Below are 20,514 nucleotides of genomic sequence, written 5' to 3' on the forward strand. Positions count from 1 at the left end.
CCATATATGAAACGAGCTGCTGAATGGAGAATAGACTTCAGGGGGGAAAGGTGGGATTTGGGAAGGCCAGTAAGAAGAGAGTTGCAGTAGTCCAATCTGGAGAGAACCAGCGATTGGACCAGGGTTTTAAGGTCGTGCTCCGGGAAGAAGCGACGAATTCCCCAAAGAAGGCGCAGTTGGTGTCGAGCAGACTTTGCAATGGAGTCGATGTGGGAGAGTAGATTGAGTTTTTTGTCGAGTATGACACCAAGGGATTTTGCGCTCTCGACAATGATGGGCTTATTGTTCATTAGATTGATCTGATCCATCCATGATTGCACTGGGGGATGAGAAAGTGAGGAGGAGAGGAGGAGGAATTCTGTTTTGGAGGGATTCAGGATCAGTTGATGAGTTAACATCCAGTTTTGAATGGAGTCTAGAGTAAAGCTAAGGAAGGAGAGATCGTGATTGGAGGCCACCTTAAGGTAAATCTGAGTGTCATCCGCATATAGATGATAGTGGATCCCGGATTTACTCAGGAGATTTCCCAACGGTTCTAAATAGAGATTGAACAGTGTGGGTGCAAGTATGGAGCCTTGAGGAACACCTTGACTGACAGCTAAATGAGCTGAAAGACTGTTCGCTATTTTGATCATTTGGGATCTATCAGAGAGGAAGGATGCAAACCATTTGAGCACAGTGCCCTCCATGCCCATTCTCTGTTGAAGAGTGTTAAGGAGAGTGTTGTGATTGACAGTGTCAAAGGCTGCAGAAAGGTCAAGAAGAATTAGAAGACAAGACTCCCCTGAATCGAGTATCCGCAGCGCGTCATCAATCACTAGCAGCAGGGCTGTTTCAGTGCTGCAGTTTTGAATGAAGCCGGACTGGAAATTATCAAGAAGATCATTTTCCTTGATATGGCGAGAAAGTTGTTTCGCTACACATTTTTCTGTGATTTTCGCAAGAAAGGGTAGGTTAGTGATGGGACGGTAGTTGTTGAGGTCGTTCGCATCAGCGGTGGGTTTTTTAAGCAGAGGAGTGACCTGCCCAGTTTTGAAGGAAACAGGAAGGGAGCCTTGACTGAGGGAGAGGTTGACCAAAGTGGTCCAGTAGGAAAGAGAGTTAGTATAGAAGTCAATGGCAATGGCACTAGGGATGGGGTCAAGAGAATGGTTAGAGGGCTTTGTATCGAGGATGCATTTAAGGAGAGCATCGTCAGAGATGGGGTCAAAGTTTTGCCAAATGGTTAAGGATTTGCCCTCCTCTGTAGGGGTAGGATGAATGACCTGAACTACAAGTGATTTTACCTTTTCGTCAAAGAATATAGCGAATTTCGCTGCTTTCTTTGTGGAATCTTCCAATTTGGAGGTTGGGGGAGAGCTGTTTGGGTTCTTGATGAGGTCGAATAGTTTTTTGGGTCTATTTTTGGCTGAGTCAAGGAGGGATTTGTAGTGTGACGCTTTTCCAAGGAAGATGAGCTTGTGGTACTTGGATCTTGCTGAACGAAGCGTGACCAAATTTTCAGTGGAGGGCGCTTGTCTCCATTGTTTCTCAAGGGCTCTTAGGAACTTCCTTTCTTCATAGAGGGATTTGTTGAACCAAGGTGCTGAGGGAGTGGGCCTTTTCTTTTTGCTTTGGACACGGAATCCTGAGGCGGCATAATCCTGAAGCCATCTCGGGCCTCCTCAATCCATGTAAACCTCCTGCCTTCCCCTTCAGCTCACTCTTGCAGCTTTCTACATTCTCCCTTTGTGACGCTTTTTCGTTTTTCCTGACCTCCGTCTTTCCCAGATGTGTCTTTTGCTCGCAACAGATGCATGAGGCAGAAGAATAAGCCCCGGTCCTCAAAAATAAGTGCCGGTGCTCAGCACCGGAAACAACAAGCACAAATTAAGCACTGATAAAGACCCAACAATAGTACAGGCTCGGACAAAATACTTTTAGCCTCCCAAATCGCTATTTAGAATAATGATGTAGAATCTGGAACAGTTAAAGTAAATCCTAAATTAGTGAACATCTTTGAAAAATGTTTAATGCATGGATTTCATTAGGAAAGCAATTAAAACCAAGAGAAAGGGTCCGTGCTCGGATTTTTGTTACTAGATTACTGTGATTTGAGTTATTAAAAAATAGTGTCTGGTGTTATTGCTGCTTTGTCAAGTGCCTTATTACATCTGCCTAAAAAAGCATTTTGATTTTTGCTGAATTTGTATGACTAATGAGGTTCATAGGAGCTAAGCTGTAATACACAGCTGCCATATCCGACCAAGCACCTGGTGTTTACGTCCTCTTTTTAGGATGCCAAGAAATGCTGCTGATCTTCGTCATCAAAATTCCATGAAATGTTTGGAGTGACTGTGAACTTTGCTAAATAACGCAAGGAATGTATTGACTGTATTAAAAATATCGAGACTACAAATTACATCCTTTGCTCTTACGTTTAGACTCAACAGTAACAAAACAAATTCATACATTTGACAAATTTTGAAAGTTAGTCTGGTAGGACTTAGGGCACCACAGAAAGAATTAATATATTTTACCATAGATATTTCTATAACGAACAAGTTTCCCCCCTCCCCCAAGACTGTCCCCAAATAGTAATTTGGTCTCCCATTTAGCACTGCCCCAATGACATACATAACTCTGGGACTCCTGGGTGGGACCGGGGGACCGATTTGATAAAAAAAACAAAAAATGAAAGGGTGCCACAAGGCTGAACACACCAAAGCAACCGTGGTCCAAGCAGTTAATTTAATATTCACTGTACCTAAAGTGTTTGTGCAATAAATTTACTTTTCCATTTTCAAAGAAAAAACTGTGATCGGACAATCATTTATTGAGGGTTATTACTGCTGCCAGCAGAAGGAGGTAGCTAACCCGCACTATTGCCCCTAAGTAGGACTTGGACAGCTCTGCTTTGCTACACAGAGAGTGAAATGCTACAATCGGTTACTGGGTTCCCAGTAAGGAGACAATTGCAGACCTATTACTTGTGCAGGCCTCACATCCTGCATAAACTCCATTAATGACTTGTTCCCAAGGGTGGTGCATGCGTGGAGCCCCCTCCACAGACTCTTTGTGTCTGTGAACCCCAGTCTCCGGGCCAGCACAAGATTCCTAGTGGCATGTGCCCCCATCCCCAGGCCAGGAAACTTTGGCCAGTCAAAAGGGGAATTTTGACAGGTCAAATATGCAGTTTAAAACTATAGGTAGGTTACCTTTGTGCAGCTGCCAGGCTGTGCACAACTGTAAACTCGTATGTGCAGCCCACAAATGTGTGTGCACACATGTTGACACGTAACTAGCCCAGTGCCTTTTTTCCCTAGCTGCATCACAGTGGCCTTATCTTTAAAAAAAAAAAACTGTCAGTCAGTGAGCAGTGCAATTAGCAGGTCAACTACCATGCAGTTATCATGAGTTAGACTCAGGTAGTGAGACTCACCAACAATAAAAGGTCCAAAACAGTGTGTATATGTGTGTGTAGTATGTGTATAGTTTAAACCTAGGCAGAAGGCACACGGTCAAAGGCAAGCATGCCATCAGTAAGTGAAAGGACGGGTAGCTGTGGTCTCGGAACAGGAGTGTACTGTTACTTTATTGTGGTGTAGTATTCTTTAAAGAGGTGCGTCTTCACAGTTTCCTAAACTGGAACAGTGTTGGGGTGCTGCTGATAGATAGAGGGATGTTGTTCCAGATCCTGTGTACAATAAGGGAAAAAATTGCACCCTTGTACTTCTTTTTGTAATAGACCTTTTAGTCTCCAGTCTGATGGTGTTCTGGTTGTGGATAGGTCAAGAGCCACCAGAGATAGTGATCTTGTCTGCAAGATAAACAGGTATGCTGGTGGTTGTAACTGGCTCTTCCTACATACAGGCTATTCCTATGATCTTCTGTTCTACAAACACTTCAGGACTTAGCTTTTTGCAAACCCTGACTTTTGGATCTACTTCCCATTCCTACTGCCTGAAAGTTTCAGCACCAGAATAGCTGTAGTTTAGAATACAGAAGAAAGCCAAAGCTGGAATTGGAACTGTGGTCCCTAGGCTTAGAGTTAATCAACATAGCCACAATACTGCATCACTTAAACATAAACAGCAGTAAAGCTGGGTACAGAGGGTCAATTTTCTGTTGTGTGTTACCCATGAATGCCCCGACTGCAGGAGGATTATGTTAGAAAGAGCCATGAAGGAGCTCAGCACATTTTACATATTAGTTGCCCCAGAATCCAGCTCCTGCTATCAAGTTGTAGTGATGTGATGTTATTACTTGCACAGAATTTAGATACTTTCAAACTGTCTCTTAGATATTGAACTCATCTGTAAGGTTTGAAATTCTTATGATAACATACCATTTAATGCTGGTATCAGGCCTTCTGATTGAGCCTGCAGCTTAAACAAGCATTTAAAAACTGTAAAACTGCCCAAGAAGGGACAATCACAGAGCATTTACCAATAATAAGAAAGGATGTTTGAAAGGCAAGCCCTTGACCAAGTGATGGGCATGCAGTCGGTGTGGTTAAAAGCCCACAGGTAGATTACAACAAGTCAGAGCACTTGCTCAGTCAACATAAAAAGGGCACACAAAACCAGAAACTAAGTAATTTCGCCTATAGTTGTGCCTCCAAATTTAACAGAAGGAAGAACAAAACCTCTGGAGTCAAGAAAATACTATGTTCTCATTCTTTTTAAAATACATTAATATGACTAGAGTTTTATTAGAGACAAAAATTCATTTCTGGATTTCAAAATAGTGACTATCTTTCTTAAAGGATACATCTGGTAGCGCTCTCTAGGTGGAGCAAACTGAGGTTTAATGAAGTTTCCACCTATATTTCTTGATTACTGTCAGTGAAAGAGTCCTACAGGCAGTATTGTCAATACCCACTGAATGATTTACCCAGTAAACACAGACTATCTGGAAATGTAAATACCTGCTCCCCAATTTGATCCATGGCAAATGTTTAATAGAGTGTAAGTTTACTAAATTAATTTTAGGGTTTTTAACGAGTAAAACTGGCAATATTAAAAAGTGTTTGGAGATGGAAGGTAAATGTAGTGTTTTTTATGTTATGTTATATTGCTAGCATGTTGTTTTTGTAAAAGCGATCTGTTCTTTACATCAAGAAACCACACATCTGGCACCCTCTTACATGTCTGTCTAAAATACATTTTCTTCTAGAACTGAGGAAATGGTTACTTTTGATTGAAAACCTGAGCAAACTGTATTCTTTAACCCATAAGGTTTAATCAACTAAGGCAGTGGTTCCCAACCTGTGGTCAAGGGACCCCTGGGGGTCTGCAAACTCATCAGGGGGTCCATGACTGCTTAGGAAGTGTAACCATATTAACAGATTAGGTCCCCAGCTTTCAGTAATCAGTCATTGAGGGGGGAGTCCCCACATTCCAATAATGATTGAGTGGGGTCTCTGGATTCCAGTACTGATAAAGTGGGGGTCCACAGAAGTCAAAAGGTTGGGAACCACTGAACTAAGGAATCTATGAGAACAGCTCAGATTTATGATTATATCTAATTTGTGTTTCATGGCTTATAGAATAAAGAAAATCATACATTTATAATGTATCTCTTTGATTTTTTTCAAGTGGACTTGCAACTCCACGTCATACGAACTGATGTGTACAATTTTGTTCTTCCCTCGAGCACGAAGTTCAAGTGTGTGACAGTTTTTTGTGATTAGAGTCTCATGATTTCCCAGGAATCCTCAGGCTTCATAGGCCTACTTTTGGACTTGGTCTTAACTGTAGGGTCACTCCCAAACTTTTTACTCTTATTCCTCCTGTTTTCTGAATTTTGTTTAGGTTGGCATTAGGACTTTGTGCATTTTACCACTGCTCGCCAATGCTAAAGTGCCTGTGCTTCCCCTTAAAACATGTTACTATTAGGTTACAGCTGGTTAGCTTTTTTACGTTTCTAAAGTCCACTGGCCCTACAAATTAAATGTTACTCGTGGGTTTGCAGTCATTTAAGGAGCATGTTTAAACATGTCTCAGGTCACCTATTGCAGTCTGTATTGCAATTTATTCTACCAGTTCCACCTGGCAAAAAAACACTTTTTCCAGGCCTAAACCTTCCTTTTTAAAACATATATCACCCCATGTTAGACACTCAATAGCTCCCAGGTCAGTGTGCATTGTATGAAGAAGTTGAACAAGTGTTTAGTTTTACATGTCCTGGTGGTGAATACCTCCTACATTTTTTCACTACTGCAAGACCTATCCCTCCCAGTGGATAACATTATGTTACTTTACTATATTTATGAAGTGGTTTTAATTGGGGACAGATAGGGATATCAAATCTGGACTCAAATTGTAATTTAAAATCTTCTTTATTGGTAAAGTCAGATTTTAAGTTACAATTCTGCAAATGCCACTTTTAGGAAGTTAGCATTTTCCTGTTCTAACCATTTGGTGCTTGCTGCCTGTGCCCTGGGTCAAGTGACTGTGATTAGCCTGGCAGCTCACCATTGTGTATTCCTCCCAGACAGTGAGACAAAGGTGGACAAAGCGTTGGCAGGATGGGTGGGGCAGAGCTGTTCCCCTCCCCCACTAACATTTCAAAAGGCTGCCGCCAGCACTCACAAAGGAACCGGTTACCAGTCTTTTGTCGCCCCACACTACTTTGAGCCCTGGAAGGGGAAGGAATGAAATTTCCAGAACCAAATGTGTGGGTAGCCAATATGTCACCCCCACTACAAAGGCTGCCACTAAGTGTAAATATTGGACCTTCTTAATCACCTCCTCAGAATCTGCTGGACCTGTGGACACTATAGAGGGATGAATGTCTTGTTCTCCAGGTGACTGTCAAGCTGCTTGAGGCCGGCTCTGCTCTCTGAAAAGGAAGACTGTTCTTGCCCCCTTCATCCCAGCTATCCTGAGTGACTCCAAGGGTCAATTGACTGACCTCCTGTTTTGCAACGTGAATCCTTTTCTGGATTCACATGCTGTGCATTAATCCGCCATCTAGCAGTTGGGTCCGGATTGTCACTTTATTTTCCTTCTTCTTTTTGGGCACTGTCAACCACCATTTGGTGCTATGCCTATCACCCATGTGATGTCAGACGGCGCCCCAGATGTTCCTGTGCGTAGCATCATCTTCAGAATCTTTTTCCGTCATTGGGTCGGGAAGCAATAGAGGTGCTCCGAACATTTTTTTGAAAATTCTATAGTTTTTTTTATCAAAATTAAACGATTCGCAGAAGATCGTGAAATAGACAATGTTGAGAGAGAAGAGGGCCCTTTACTACTGATGAGGAACCCATCCTGTACCAGCCTCATGGCCTGAGAATGAGGGCAGATAGGGAACATGGAAAATACCCCATTTAAATTCTGCTCCAGCTGCCACCACAAACCTTTTTTTTTTTTAAATCTTTTTATTTAACAGTAGCTCAGTGTACAGAGACTGATATACTCTTAGACGAATAAGTTGAAGCATCTCAGAGGAAAAGCACAATGTCATCACAATTGCTATCAATAGCAAACAATATAAATTGCACAGTTGCATTTCTAATCAACAACTACAATCTATACAAACCCACCCCTACTCAGTAAGGCCCTATAGCTCCCCAGCAATGATTGATTATATGTTCCTGTAAGTGTCCCAATGATTCCACACTTTCTCATGTTTTTTGGGACAGCCACGACTTTGATACATCACCTGTTCTGCTCGCTGACACCAATCCAAATCATTCTTCCAATCGTGAACCCTCTGGGTCTGCTCACTCCCCATGCCATTATGATGTTCCTCTTGGCTACCCCAGCTGCTAGCATCCACTATATCTTTTGATATCTGGGCCATGCTTCCTCCCCCGTTATATGCAGTATGTGCCATCTGGCTTCTAGTCGTATTGTAAAACCTGTAACCCGGACCACCCTCTTCCAGTACTGCTGGATTTTGTGGCGGTCCCAGAGGACATGAAAGAACAACCTCACCATGTTACATTCTCTGACACAATTATTGGAGTCACAGCATCCTAGACGTTGTAGAAGCGGTCTACAGTAGCATGATCTGTGAAGTACTCTGAGTTGTATTAATCAAAAACAAGCCCTTGTTGCAATCTCTCTAGGACTGCCTCTACCGAATCTTCATCTTCTGTAAATCCTACGTTGCCCTCCCAGGCTGCTCACAATGACTGCAGGGGGTCAGGGGAACTGTTCATTAATTTCCTGTATGTCAGAGAGATGGCTTTGTCTGGCATTGGATCTAAAAGTAGCCGATCCCCCAATGGGTATGCCTTTGGGTCTATCACCTCTACTGGCACATGGTGCAGCAACATATGTCTTACCTGTAAATGCTTAAAACTCTCTGATTTTCAAATTTCATAGTCCCTCTCCAAGTCCTCAAAGGTCTGTAATGTTCCTCCTCTACAAATGTCCCCAAGCTGCTCAATACCTATCTGTTCCCATTTGTGAAAACCCTGTAGGACCCTGACTTACATCAGCTGTTCGCTATCCTAGAGTGGGGTCATGATTGCAAGCTTCCCCACCCATCCAAACAATTTGATGGCCTCTCTCTATGCTTGTACCACTGATTGAGTGCACATCCGTAGTTGACCCTCCCATTTCCTATTATGGAGGATTGATGTGTAGCCATGACTTCCCATTGCTTCTCTGTCGACTCGATAGGCTGCGTCACCCATATCTGCAAACACCCAATCATTAATCTGTCATTTGAGCCACCCAGTGATAGATGCATATGTCAGGGACCTCCAGTCCACCCTCAAACACCTCTTCTTGGAACTTAAGGAGGGAGATACGCGAACTGCCCCCGCCCCACAAACATTTACATAATTCACTGTTGACCCTTGGAAAGAATTCAGATGGCACCTTGTAGGAGATATCTTGGAGGACATATAGTAGGCCGGGAAGAGCCATCATCTTTAAAAGTACTGCCCATCCCATCAGGGACAGCAGAAGTGCCTGCCAGTGTGTCACATCCTTTAAGAGGTGCTCCAACTGAGGAAGTAAGGTCCTCGCTAGGAACTCCTCAGTGCTTCGTGTTATGTGGTTGCCCAAATATTGGAAAATGTCATCACCACTGGGGCAACACACCATGGTGGCAATGCCGGTCTGCACCCAGCAGGTGGGAAGATAAGGGATTTGTCCTAGTTAATCTGGTATCCAGAAAAACTTCCAAAAAGCTGGAAAATATGGAGTATCCTGTCTACAGTGACTCAAGGCCGTGTAGCATACAGTGAGATGTCATCAACATGTGAAAAAAAATCTATTCCTCCCAGTTCCCTCCTCCTCGAGGCCTCATATGAGAGAGTCCTGTCAAATCCAGGCTGCCAGTGGTTTTAATGCTAAAGCAAAAATAATTGCTGACGGAGGGCAACCCTGCCTTGTGCCCCTGTGAAGGGAAAAGAATGAGACAACACACCATTCACTCTCACCCTCGACAGAGGGTCTTGTTACAGAAGTTTAATCCAGTTACAAGTCTGTGTGCCGAAGCCTAGCCTGGCAAGGGCTGCTAACTAGCATGGCACCGCAAACTTGCACAAAGAGATCCCCACAAGATCCACAACATCTGTCTCCCGAAGGACCATCAAGGTGAGGACTACGAGGCCTGTGCTGAATTTGTTCCAAAAACTCTTGAGGTACGCCGAAGACAGAGGTTGGAACACTACACCACCATGCCCAGCACTCAGAGGACGCAGGTTCCACTGAAGGATATCACCCAGTCTAGTGAAGACAATGTTGATAAAGCTGAGACAGCTCACGTCAAAGAATCAGATGTTGAAACATACGCAACCCATGCTGAAAAGAAACAGGTGGCAAAGAAACTGGTGAAGGACACTAGGAAGAAAAAAACACAAGGTAATAAAGCCCTGAAACACCCTGATTATAAACACTGGGACAGTAAGTCCCACAGGGTAGCATTGATACCGAAATGGTTGTTGACCGAAGGTCAGCTGAAAACAAAGGAGCCACATGGATCCCAAGCAAAGGGTATTGATGCAGGCAAGACGCCGTCAAATCCCTTGACAATTCCACCTGCTGGAAAAGGACCAAGAGAAAAAGAGTAATTCTTTAGAGACAACAGAATCATTGACAACCAAGAAGAGACCTTCACCAATGCTCGAAACAGAAGAGAAGACGCTCAAGAAAAAGAAAAGAAAGCTCGAGGATGAAATGGCAGTTCTCTTGGAAAGGAAAGAGGAGTTTGATGACTCCTTTACGGATTTTTGGATCCGGCTGTTCTGCTTTACTTTAGACCAAGAGGGAACGCCGTGAAAGGAATGCAAAGAATGCAGCACTCTTAGTCTGAGTAATTCATTTATTAAGACACTTCCCAAGTTATACGAAGATTATAATGTGAGCGGCACACGTGTAACTCTTAAAATAATCACAGGAGTCGAATAATAATGATCAAAGAAAATCAGTGAATCAACAATAAATATATATATATAGTGACTACGTATTCATGCATGCACACCACAAAGCTAGAAGTAAGAATTAAAAATGCATCACCATGGGGCTTGACTCCGATATCATCCCTTGTCTGCCAACTTCAGGTTGTGGAACCTTGATAACCCGAAAGAGAACCACCCTAATGGGATTATTCTCTGGGCAATACATCCAGTTCCTTCTTCTCTCAGTTGTCAAGCTCCCCCACCTTATATGCTTTAAACAAACTTAAAAGTAAGGTTCTAGAAGCCCCCTCCCTTTGAGTAAGTTGTGAAATCCAAGCGCTGGCTGTACCAGGTCAGTGTTGAAAAAACACAATCAAGACTGGCCAGATCTCACAGTGTATCTCCAAGACCAAGCTGTACCCTCCTCTACCATAAACATTCTCAGCCTGGTACATCCTTATCTACATTCCTCCCCCATGTTCTTTTCCCTTTACTAGTGAGAAAAAGCAAAAAAACATTAGCAAGCTGTGAGCAGAAAAATATCTTTGCCACTAATGTGACGCCGTTTAAAGCTCAGCTAAGCACAAAATGGAGTCAGTGGTCAAGATGGAACAGATGGTTAAATTCAGATAGCATTACACCTGCCCAAGCTGTTGACCTTCCTTGACACCGAGGATGACCAGTCTGCCTTGGAGGCTCCAGCAACACCAGAGCCCCATGGAGAAAAACAAGAGGAGTTCTATGATTTTGACCCTGAATCCCCTGAGGAAGGAGCGGACAACTATCCTTCATGCCCATCCACAACCGTCAACCTCTCTATATACAACAACCTCATCAAAAGGGCTGCTGAAAAATATGGAGTCCAGCTGGAGGCAGAAAAGGGAAACTCTTGTTATTTCATCGAGGCCCTAATGCCAGCCAGCAAGGGGAATCTATACCTTCCAATGCTACCACGCATATTGGCTGTAGCTGGAGGAAGAAAAGGGAGATGGCCAAAGTAATTAGGGTTCTACAATACAGAGGCTCATTTAGAAATGGAGGAAAGTCAAGCTGTAGGCCCACAGGCAGAGCCGGGCAGCAACAGCAACAACCGCAAGACATCTCACATTAAGCCACACAACAGACCACCTACCAACAGTAGCAAAATCCAGCTAAACACCCATTTTGTGCATGAGGAAAGGGAAGAGGACAAACTTCCCAATTGGGAGGAGCAACAGGCAAGTGTTTTGTCCAGCAATCCCTGCCCCTTCATAAAACCACTGGGAGGCAGAGTAAGAAATTACCCACAGGAGTGGGAAAAAAATCACATAAGGCAAATGGATTTTGAACATGATATGTCACGGATAATGCAGTGAACTAATCGGGGAATTACCTCAAGCTCTTCCAAAGCCAAAAAATGTTGAGGGGAAGAGATCATACCACTACATAAAGAGGTGAAAGAACTCTTACGAGAAGCCATCGAAAGAGTACTAACAAGGGAAACAAACAAGGAAAACTATTCTCCTTACTTCCTGGTCCCAAAACAGGATCCAACTCTGAGACCAATCCAGGACCTCACATTCTTAAACAAATACTTTCGTACTCAACACTTCAGGATGACAACACTACAAGAAGTCATACCACTTCTAAATAAAGGGGATTATATGGCAACCTTAGATCTAAAGGACACCTACTGTATCTACACATCTCAATGAATCAAAGAGACAAGACGTACTTCAGATTGGTATTACACAAGGTGTACTACCAGTTCACAGTGGTGCTATTTGCCATACAACTAGCACTTACAGGTGTTTACAAAGTGCCTCATCACAGTTGTAGCATACCTAAGAAGAAAGGGTATCCATGTATATCAATATCTAGAGGACTGGCTAGTAAATGTGAAATCAAAACAAAAATGCCAAAAGAACATCCAAGCAGTAATCACCACATTAGAAAGTCTGGGTTACTCAAACTACAAAAAGCCATCACCACAACTGGAACAAGAAAAGGTGTTTTGGGGAGCAGCCCTAAAAACAAGGAAAACCAGAGAATATCCTGTCCCGAAGACAGCAAAGGTGATTACAGAATAAATTCACCTATATAAGAAGGGGCAGTTTCTGACAGTGAGGACAGTCATGAAACTAATGGGCATGATGGCATGCATACTGCTCATAACACATGCAAGGCTGCACATGCCACCCTTCCAAGAATGGATTTGCAACAAATGGTCAGAAGCCCCCGGAAGTAGGGAGGATCTAGTGGTAGTCACAGCAAAGATTCAAAAGGAAGCACAATGGCGGAAATCCAAAAACGTGACAGTAAGGTTACCATTCAAGACACCAATTCCAACCATCATCATCACAATAAATGCATCCCACAAGGGTTGGGGAGCACATAGAAGCAATCCAAAGGTACAGGGACTATGGGAAAACACTGATGCACTGAAACACATCAATTACCTGGAGACAAAAACAGTTTTCCTAGCCCTGATGGCATTCCAACCACCCATCACAGGTGAAACTTTACTAATACAAACGGAAAACGCAACAACCATTTTTTATCTCAACAAACCGGGAGGAACAAAATCATTCATCCTGAACAAGCTAGCCAAAGAGATATGGTAATGAGCAATATCAAGGAAGATCACAGTGCAAACAGTCCACCTACCAGGAAAAGAAAACAGAGGTGGACAGACGAAGCAGACAATAGGGCAGCGCCCACGAATGGGAACTAAAACAGACACCAGAGGAAATATTCAGAGCCTGGGGAGACCAGAAACAGACCTGTTTGCAACAGCAAGAAAAGCAAAATGCCAACACTTTGCCCCAGGTTTCAACACCACCAGTCCGGGAGAAATGCCCTGTCAATAAGCTGGTCAGGGAGATTTGCTTACGATTTTCCTCCAATTTCCCTAATACCGGAGGTACCAGAGAAAGCCAGGCATAGCACCACAATGGGCCAGAAACACTTGGTACTCGGACCTACTAGAAATGCCCAGGGGACAAATAATAACAATAAGAACAGAACAGGATCTGCTAAGAACACAGGAGGGGAAAGTGTGCCACCTGGAGCCAGCAACACTCAGCTTACCTACCTGCCTCCTGAGTACTTAGAATTTGGACACCTCCAGCTGCTGTCCAGAACAATTGAAATCCTCAAGGAAGCAAGAAAGGCTACTCCACGAAAGTATTATGTAGTAACGTTTCTCACTCGCCTGCTAGATACTGGGCTAACCTAATCATCCTTAAAGGTACAGCTGGCAGCGCTAGCGCACACCAAGGCCACTTCATGTAATAGCTTCTTCACATCCCCAGTGGTGAAGAGATTCCTAGAAGAAGTTCAAGAATTGCTCCACCAAGATCCATTCCAGCATCCCTGTGGAACCTCAGTATCATGCTAATGCAGTTAATGACAAAGTCCTTTGAACATATGCACAAAACGGATCTAAAATCACTAACGCTCAAGACAGAGTTTCTAATCACAATCACATTGCTACAAAGAGTAAACAAACTGCAGGCACTGACGAAACAAGAACCATATCTGAAAATACACAGGGACAAGGTGGGTCTCAGAACTAACCGACAGTTTCTGCCAAAAGTGGTGAACCACTTTCAAGTTAACCGAAGTATACAGCTACCAGCTATTTTTCTAAGAACCTAACACACAGACAGAGAGCGGGTTCTTCGTACCTTGCATGTAAGGAGGGAATTAATGTACTATCTTGAAGAATCAAGGTTTTGTAAAGGAAACCAGTTGCATGTCTCCTTCTCCAAGGCAACCAAAGGCTCCCCAGTGACCAAGGGACAATCTCAAGATGGATTGTGGAAACAATACAGATTTGCTATTCTAGCGCAGGGATGACACTGCCCGCATGCACAAGAGGCCATTCAACATGGAAAAGGGGTGCTATTAGCAAATGTTCCAATGGATGCAATCTGTGCAGCAGCAACATTGGGACCACCACTCATCTTCACAAAGTATTGTGTGGATATCCAAATGAACAAAGAAGCACAGGTGGGACAAAAAGTACTACAACACCTGTATGCTAACAGTTCCTCATTTCATTCCAACCAGCCCATGGGAGGGGATACCACTACATTATCTGTTGCACAGCCTGTGTGTTCAATAAAGGATTCATGCTGCAAAACGAAATGGTTAGTTAGGAGTAGTTTTGCAGCTTGAAGAGTTTTCTGGATTCACATGTGAACCACCCACCTTCCCTTGTTCCCCTTTTTATATATAGGAACTATTATGGTCTTTTTCCATGATGCAGGTAATAATGCACCACATGCAACAGCATTTGTGTCCTTATTTTCATAAGGCACCAAGACTTCCTTATCATGCTTTTAAAGATCTCCCGGGATCTTATCCAGGCCTGGGGCTTTCCCTGGTTGGATACTATCTATTGCCTGTGAGGTATCCTCCATACAGTGATACGATGTATATTCCTTATTGATCTCAAATTGCTGCATTACCCAAGAGCATTCTTTATGAACAGCATACAAAGCTGTAAAATGCTTGACTCAAGTGGTGGGATATAAGAAGTGCTCTGTTTGCATTGATACATCCTTACTACTATTGACTACTGTTCGCCTAAAGCTGGCCCTGGTTTTTAGTTTGGCCGCCTGACCAAAATAATTCTAGTTGGCCTCCTCCCATGTTCTATGAGCAGCAGTCAGCATTTTCTTATAGCTATTCCTAGCTTCTCTTACCTGGCTGACACTGCCTTCCTTTAGGTTCTTTAATAATAATTGTTTTGCCCTCTTACATTCTACTGAGTACCACAGATTCTGTTTTTTGACAGTATTACCCTTGTTCTCATGTCTATTTCCATTTGTCTTTGTTAATAGGGATCCTAGTGTTACAGAAGAGTTTGGTGCATAGCCATTATTAGACTGCTGTAGGAAGCATGTTCAATGCATGTGCCTAACACTTCGCTAAAGATGTTAGAAATACTGGTCAATGTATTTAGATTAGCCATAATACAGGGCCACTTAACTGTTTCTTGATTATTTTCCATTAATGGCTGGTTTAATGGACGATTAATGTTAAATCGCTGTGTTTTAATAGAGCACCCCGTAATTTCTAGACATAGTGGAAAGTGATCACTGTCATCTCTTGTCCACTTCAAAAGTGGCATGACCAGATGACTGGGAGTGGTGCTTTGTGCTTTTAGATGCTAAACCTACCTAAAACTTTAAAACGGTATATCTTTAGTTCTACTGATTGGGTTGCTGTTATTCTGGTATCCTTTTATTTACTAAAATATACTCTATTTTCGTAACTTGGTTTGGTATTTTCTTTGAGTTGCGTTTTCACTTTATTCCTGTTTGTGTACTGCATCATTACTTTACTCTTTGCCTCGAAGTTAAGTCTCATTGCTTTGTGCCAAGCAACCAGAGTGTTAAGCATAGGTGAATTTAGTGATCTTTCTGGTTCACCTTGACAAGGATTATGATTGTTGCTTGACTGGGGATTTCTCCATCCTCAACCAATAACCCAATTTCTTACACCTACAAATACAACCTACACAGTAGGAGAAGTTTGTATAGGTTGCTAGCCACATCCCAATGAGGTTAAGAATGCTGCAGATGTGTTATCAAGTGCGGTACTCTCTAATGACTGCGTACCACAGCCCAGCTAGCCTGAAGTGTTTGCCGGTGAGAGGGGTGATTGTTTGGTTTACTTCTAATTTAAGGAGTCAAATTGAAAATCACTGAAAATGGAGACACACAGAGCCAATAAACCTGAAACTGATCTAGGGTGAAACCCCTTGAAGGGAGTGCTTCTGGCTTGGTCTAGCTGAAAGGAACAGATATCCTGTAAATCACTACCAGATCCAACCGTTGTCGACCTTGTATTACAGTGCAATAAATAATTTCAAATAGTAGATCCCCTCAGTTATAAGACAAATGATTGAGACTCTTGTAAATCACAAAGAGATATGCTGTTTTTGAAAATCCCTTCAAAAACATAAAAGAATGCAGTGAAACAAAAGGAAGAATGGACATTCTTGAGGGCACCAAGGAAAGAGGAAGAATTCCATTCACCCATACAGCTATCTCGCCAGTGGCATCACCTCATTTTTGCGAACAAGTGTCTGTCTTTGTTTAATGGTGTCGTTATTAATGTAATCTTTGCTACGAAACAGGTGTGTAAAATGAGCGCCATATATCATATCTTCAATCTTTTGAAAAAATTATATTTTGCAATTCATTTGAAGCTAAAGAAATACACACTTTTTTTCACTGGTCATATCTCAGATGTTACTTATAATTTGTTCCTCGTGTAGTTATCAGTGTTTTTGTTCATTTAGGGCAAATCATTATTTTTTCCATTCCCAGTTCGCATTGTATAATTGGTTCCTATTTAAAAAATAAATAAAAAAAATGCAATTTCTGGGTTCTTGTTCACAGGGACGGAGAGGCCTTGGATCAGTTTTTGTGTGGGCTTCAGGAAACGGGGGGAGAAGCAGAGATCATTGCTCCTGCGATGGCTACACAAACAGCATCTACACCATCTCGATCAGCAGCACTGCGGAGAGCGGAAAGAAACCCTGGTACTTGGAAGAATGTTCATCCACCCTAGCAACCACTTACAGCAGCGGGGAGTCCTACGACAGGAAAATTGTACGTACCTATTCAGTACCTTCAGCAATGGCAGATTACCATACACAGGTCAAGGGTGGGAAGTGCATAGAAGTATGTTCTGTTCCTAAAATAAGACCACGTCCCCTGCTTCTTCGAAAAACAGAAACCGCATATTACAAAGCTGTTAAAAAATAGTTTGTGATCCAGGGGATTGACATGAAGCATTGATGCCTACTCAGACTTTGTGGAGTAGGCTGAACAGCTGGACTGAGGGAGTGTGGCAGTCTTCTCATACGGATTGTTGCATTAGGATTGTAGACCTGGATCCAGGCTCCACCTCATAAAGTCATCACTAATGTTGAAAAGTGTGGGTGGGTGTTTTAAGCTTTCTTTTACATCATGTATGTCCGTGCGTTTCTGATTGCTTCTTAACAGAATTTTGAAGCATGGTTGTGGGCTTCACACTACCCAGTCAGTATGCTTGATTTGTCTTTACTATTTGACACGTTCTGTGTCCGGCTCCTTTGCAGCTGCAAACACAATTCCCCACATGCTTTTCACTCTGCAAAATAATTTCTTTTTGGAAAGGAAATACAATTCGTCTGTCCTGTCTTTGCGAAGCAATCACCCAGTTTTGTTGCTTTCAGTGGAAGGCGCTAGACAGAACAAATCAATAGTCCGCTTCATAATGTGCGGTTAGCACTTATTCTGTTTCCTGTTTAAAAAAAAAAAAAAAAAAGCTTTACAAATTATTTGAGAACACCACAGCATACATAAGGGACACGATGTGCCCTAATTTTGTTTCTGTAAATAAATAAGAGACACAAAAGCCTAGACAATTGGCAGTTTACCAAGTGCACTTAATCTCCAACAGTTTGCCATCCATCTACTTCTGCTGTATCTTATCAAAATGTAGGCGCATCTTCGTAAGTATTGGTCTCTCTCGGCCTGGTGGAGGCATTTTTTTTACACTCGGATAGAAACATTCTGTTTGTCGTCCAGCTCTAGATCATGTTAGCATTTTCTGCAGCTGACATCACTTCCTTTTGTGGTTCGTGTAAAGTGTAAATGGGCAAGTAATTATTGGCAGTTATCAGGAAAGCATTAATTCATCACTTCTCTGACCTGAAGTCCAAATGATAACTGCATTAAGATGTCCCCTAAGATTTTGCGTCACGCCCTTGGGCTTGATGACACGAACAGGTCTGTTAACCTGGCTTTCACCCTGAAGTGTGATTTCTAATGTGTTCCCTTTTACTGGCGATCACATCAAGAAAGAAATCCACAGCCTGTTTAAGGGTGTGTTGGATCGAGATATTAGTTTCCCTAAATGAATAAATACTGTATTAGACATTTCTGCACACTTTTATTTACTTATTCTGATGGGTCAGCATTCCACTCTCTGTTTTAAGTAACCACATCTGGCCAGTCTTATCCATTTGTATCCCACTTGTATTTAAAAGACAATGCTAGTGCAATCATCTGTTATGGTTCAAGAAAGGAATCTAATATTATAGTCAAGTAAAGCCACTTCTGTGCACTTCATGTATAGCTTCTAGGAGGAACACTGCACGCCACATAGAGCAGGTATCTATTTGCATCCTATCAGTGTTCCACTGATACGGCTTAAAGCCTTTTAACAGGTTTTCATATACAGTATTCCCTAAACTAGTAGGGCTGTACCAAGGAGTGGCTCGCATGGCTGGGGCGGGGGCCACGGGGAAAAAATAATTCAAGAATAATAATTTTTTAAAACACCTACCTCTGCTCCCACGCCACACTCCTCTCCTGTCGCTGCTGCAGGCACAGGCTCCCAGCCTGCCCTGCGGCCAATCCTGACGCTGCTCAAAGCAGTAACGGGATTGGCTTGGATCACCCTGCCGGGGTGCTCCCAGGCAGACTGGGGGCCTGTGCAGGCTCTCTCCAGCCCAGCACCCGTGTTGCTAGGCTGGAGAGAGCCTGCAGCGCATGTGTGTTTGGCCGGCCCGAGATGGTCGGCCAAACACACATGCACTCTGAGGGGAGTGCACAGAGCATTCCCCTCGGCTCATCACTCCCAGTGCCCCACCCCTTTTACACGGAAAGGATAATACACAGAGTTTATTAACAGAGTTTATTGTCCTTTCTGTGTAAAAGGATTTGCAGCAGTTGCTGCTGGAGGGGTGGGTGATGCTCCTCCGCCCATACGGATGAGCCACGCCTGGCTGTACCAGCTCGGAGTGGTTGAACCCTATTCTGAACTCTTCTCTGATAGGGCAACAGATTGAAGGGCTAATTTAATTTATGTGAGCCTGAATGCCATAAAAATACCTTTCTTTATGCTGCTTAGTTTAAACTCCATACTGCCTCTCCTTGAGTATCTAAACAGCATCGCTAACTCTTGGATTTAAGCCAGCCTGCAGAGTTTACCCCACTAAGGGCTTCATCCCCATTTAGGGAGGCATTTCACCTCCACCCAAACGCCGCCCCTGGGGAGTTAGTGATACTAGATGCATTACTGTCTCCCTAAATATGCCTGATAAATTGAAATTAAAGAGTAACACATGGGAATCAGTTTACACACTAATTACTACGTGTTTCCCAATATTTCACACAGAGACCTCGGCTGCTTTCAGCAGCTGAAGTGTCAGGATAAAATACTCCATCTCCTAGGCCTGACTTTCCCCATAAATTAAGCTAAATCCCACTAGAATTTTCGGTTGCTCAACAAGAATCCCTGTGTTGTCTGTTTTCTCTAGCAAAATGCATCCACCTGCTGAGGTATTCTGTGCCTTGATGTGTTGCTACTGGAGTGTGAATGCTATGGACATTAGAGTGCAAGATAGATATGGGCAATTCCCTTAAAGACAGCTGATGGTAATTTTTGTGGTTGTTTCATTTGCGGGGCCATATGATGAGCATTACATATATGCCATTATTACTTGTCGGTGCATAGCTCTGTTTCTATTTATTATGTAAATCTGTTGGTTATGCCTTGCGCACTAAAGAGGCAATGCCATGTGTATCCCTTAATGAGAAGACTTCATCTGCGAGCATGGCTCAAAAATACTGAATGTTCTTTTAATCCACTTTCACCGTTACAAACAATCAAAAGCAAAGTGTTGAAAATATCCCTGAGCCTAAATAGCTTTTTCCTGAATTACAAAGAAGAGTGTGTATAATTAACATCACTCTCAAAAGCAACACCAGAATAAATTTGAATAGCGGATTTAGTCTCTCAGACATGAAAATTTACAAGAGTGCAATGAAGAATATGTTTACTAGGATGTATGCGCTTAAAGTGGCAGCTCTTATAAGTAAAATAAATAGTTCTAGTAGAATCCAACTTATCTAGAGCAGCCTATTGGTTGTTAAAATAAGCATAACAGAAACAGACTTTAGTAAGTCTTGCAAATGAGTACCACATCTGAATTGAGATGAAGACAAGTCTACCTTATAGACCCATTATTCATGTTACTGTTCCCAGATGGAACACTGATAGTAGTTGAATATAATTGAATATAATTTCTTTTACCCTTGACCACTGATTTGGGTACTAGGTTACACTTCTCGAAACAAGGAATATATTTTATGATTTATTTTTATTTTTGTATATATATA

At 42.6% G+C, this 20,514-nt stretch overlaps 1 protein-coding gene across 3 annotated transcripts in view; it reads left to right on the forward strand.

Moving 5' to 3' along the window:
• The window catches only part of PCSK5 (proprotein convertase subtilisin/kexin type 5), a 1,225,695-nt gene that overhangs the window by 551,171 nt on the left and 654,010 nt on the right, over positions 1–20,514 (forward strand). For all 3 annotated transcript variants that reach the window (XM_069229369.1, XM_069229360.1, XM_069229377.1), the window contains exon 8: positions 16,741–16,953. In XM_069229369.1, coding sequence (XP_069085470.1) covers positions 16,741–16,953 — 213 coding nt within the window. The remainder of the gene's footprint in view (positions 1–16,740; positions 16,954–20,514) is intronic.

This window comes from Pleurodeles waltl, chromosome 1_1 (assembly GCF_031143425.1).
Source record: "Pleurodeles waltl isolate 20211129_DDA chromosome 1_1, aPleWal1.hap1.20221129, whole genome shotgun sequence".
NCBI lineage: Eukaryota > Metazoa > Chordata > Amphibia > Caudata > Salamandridae > Pleurodeles > Pleurodeles waltl.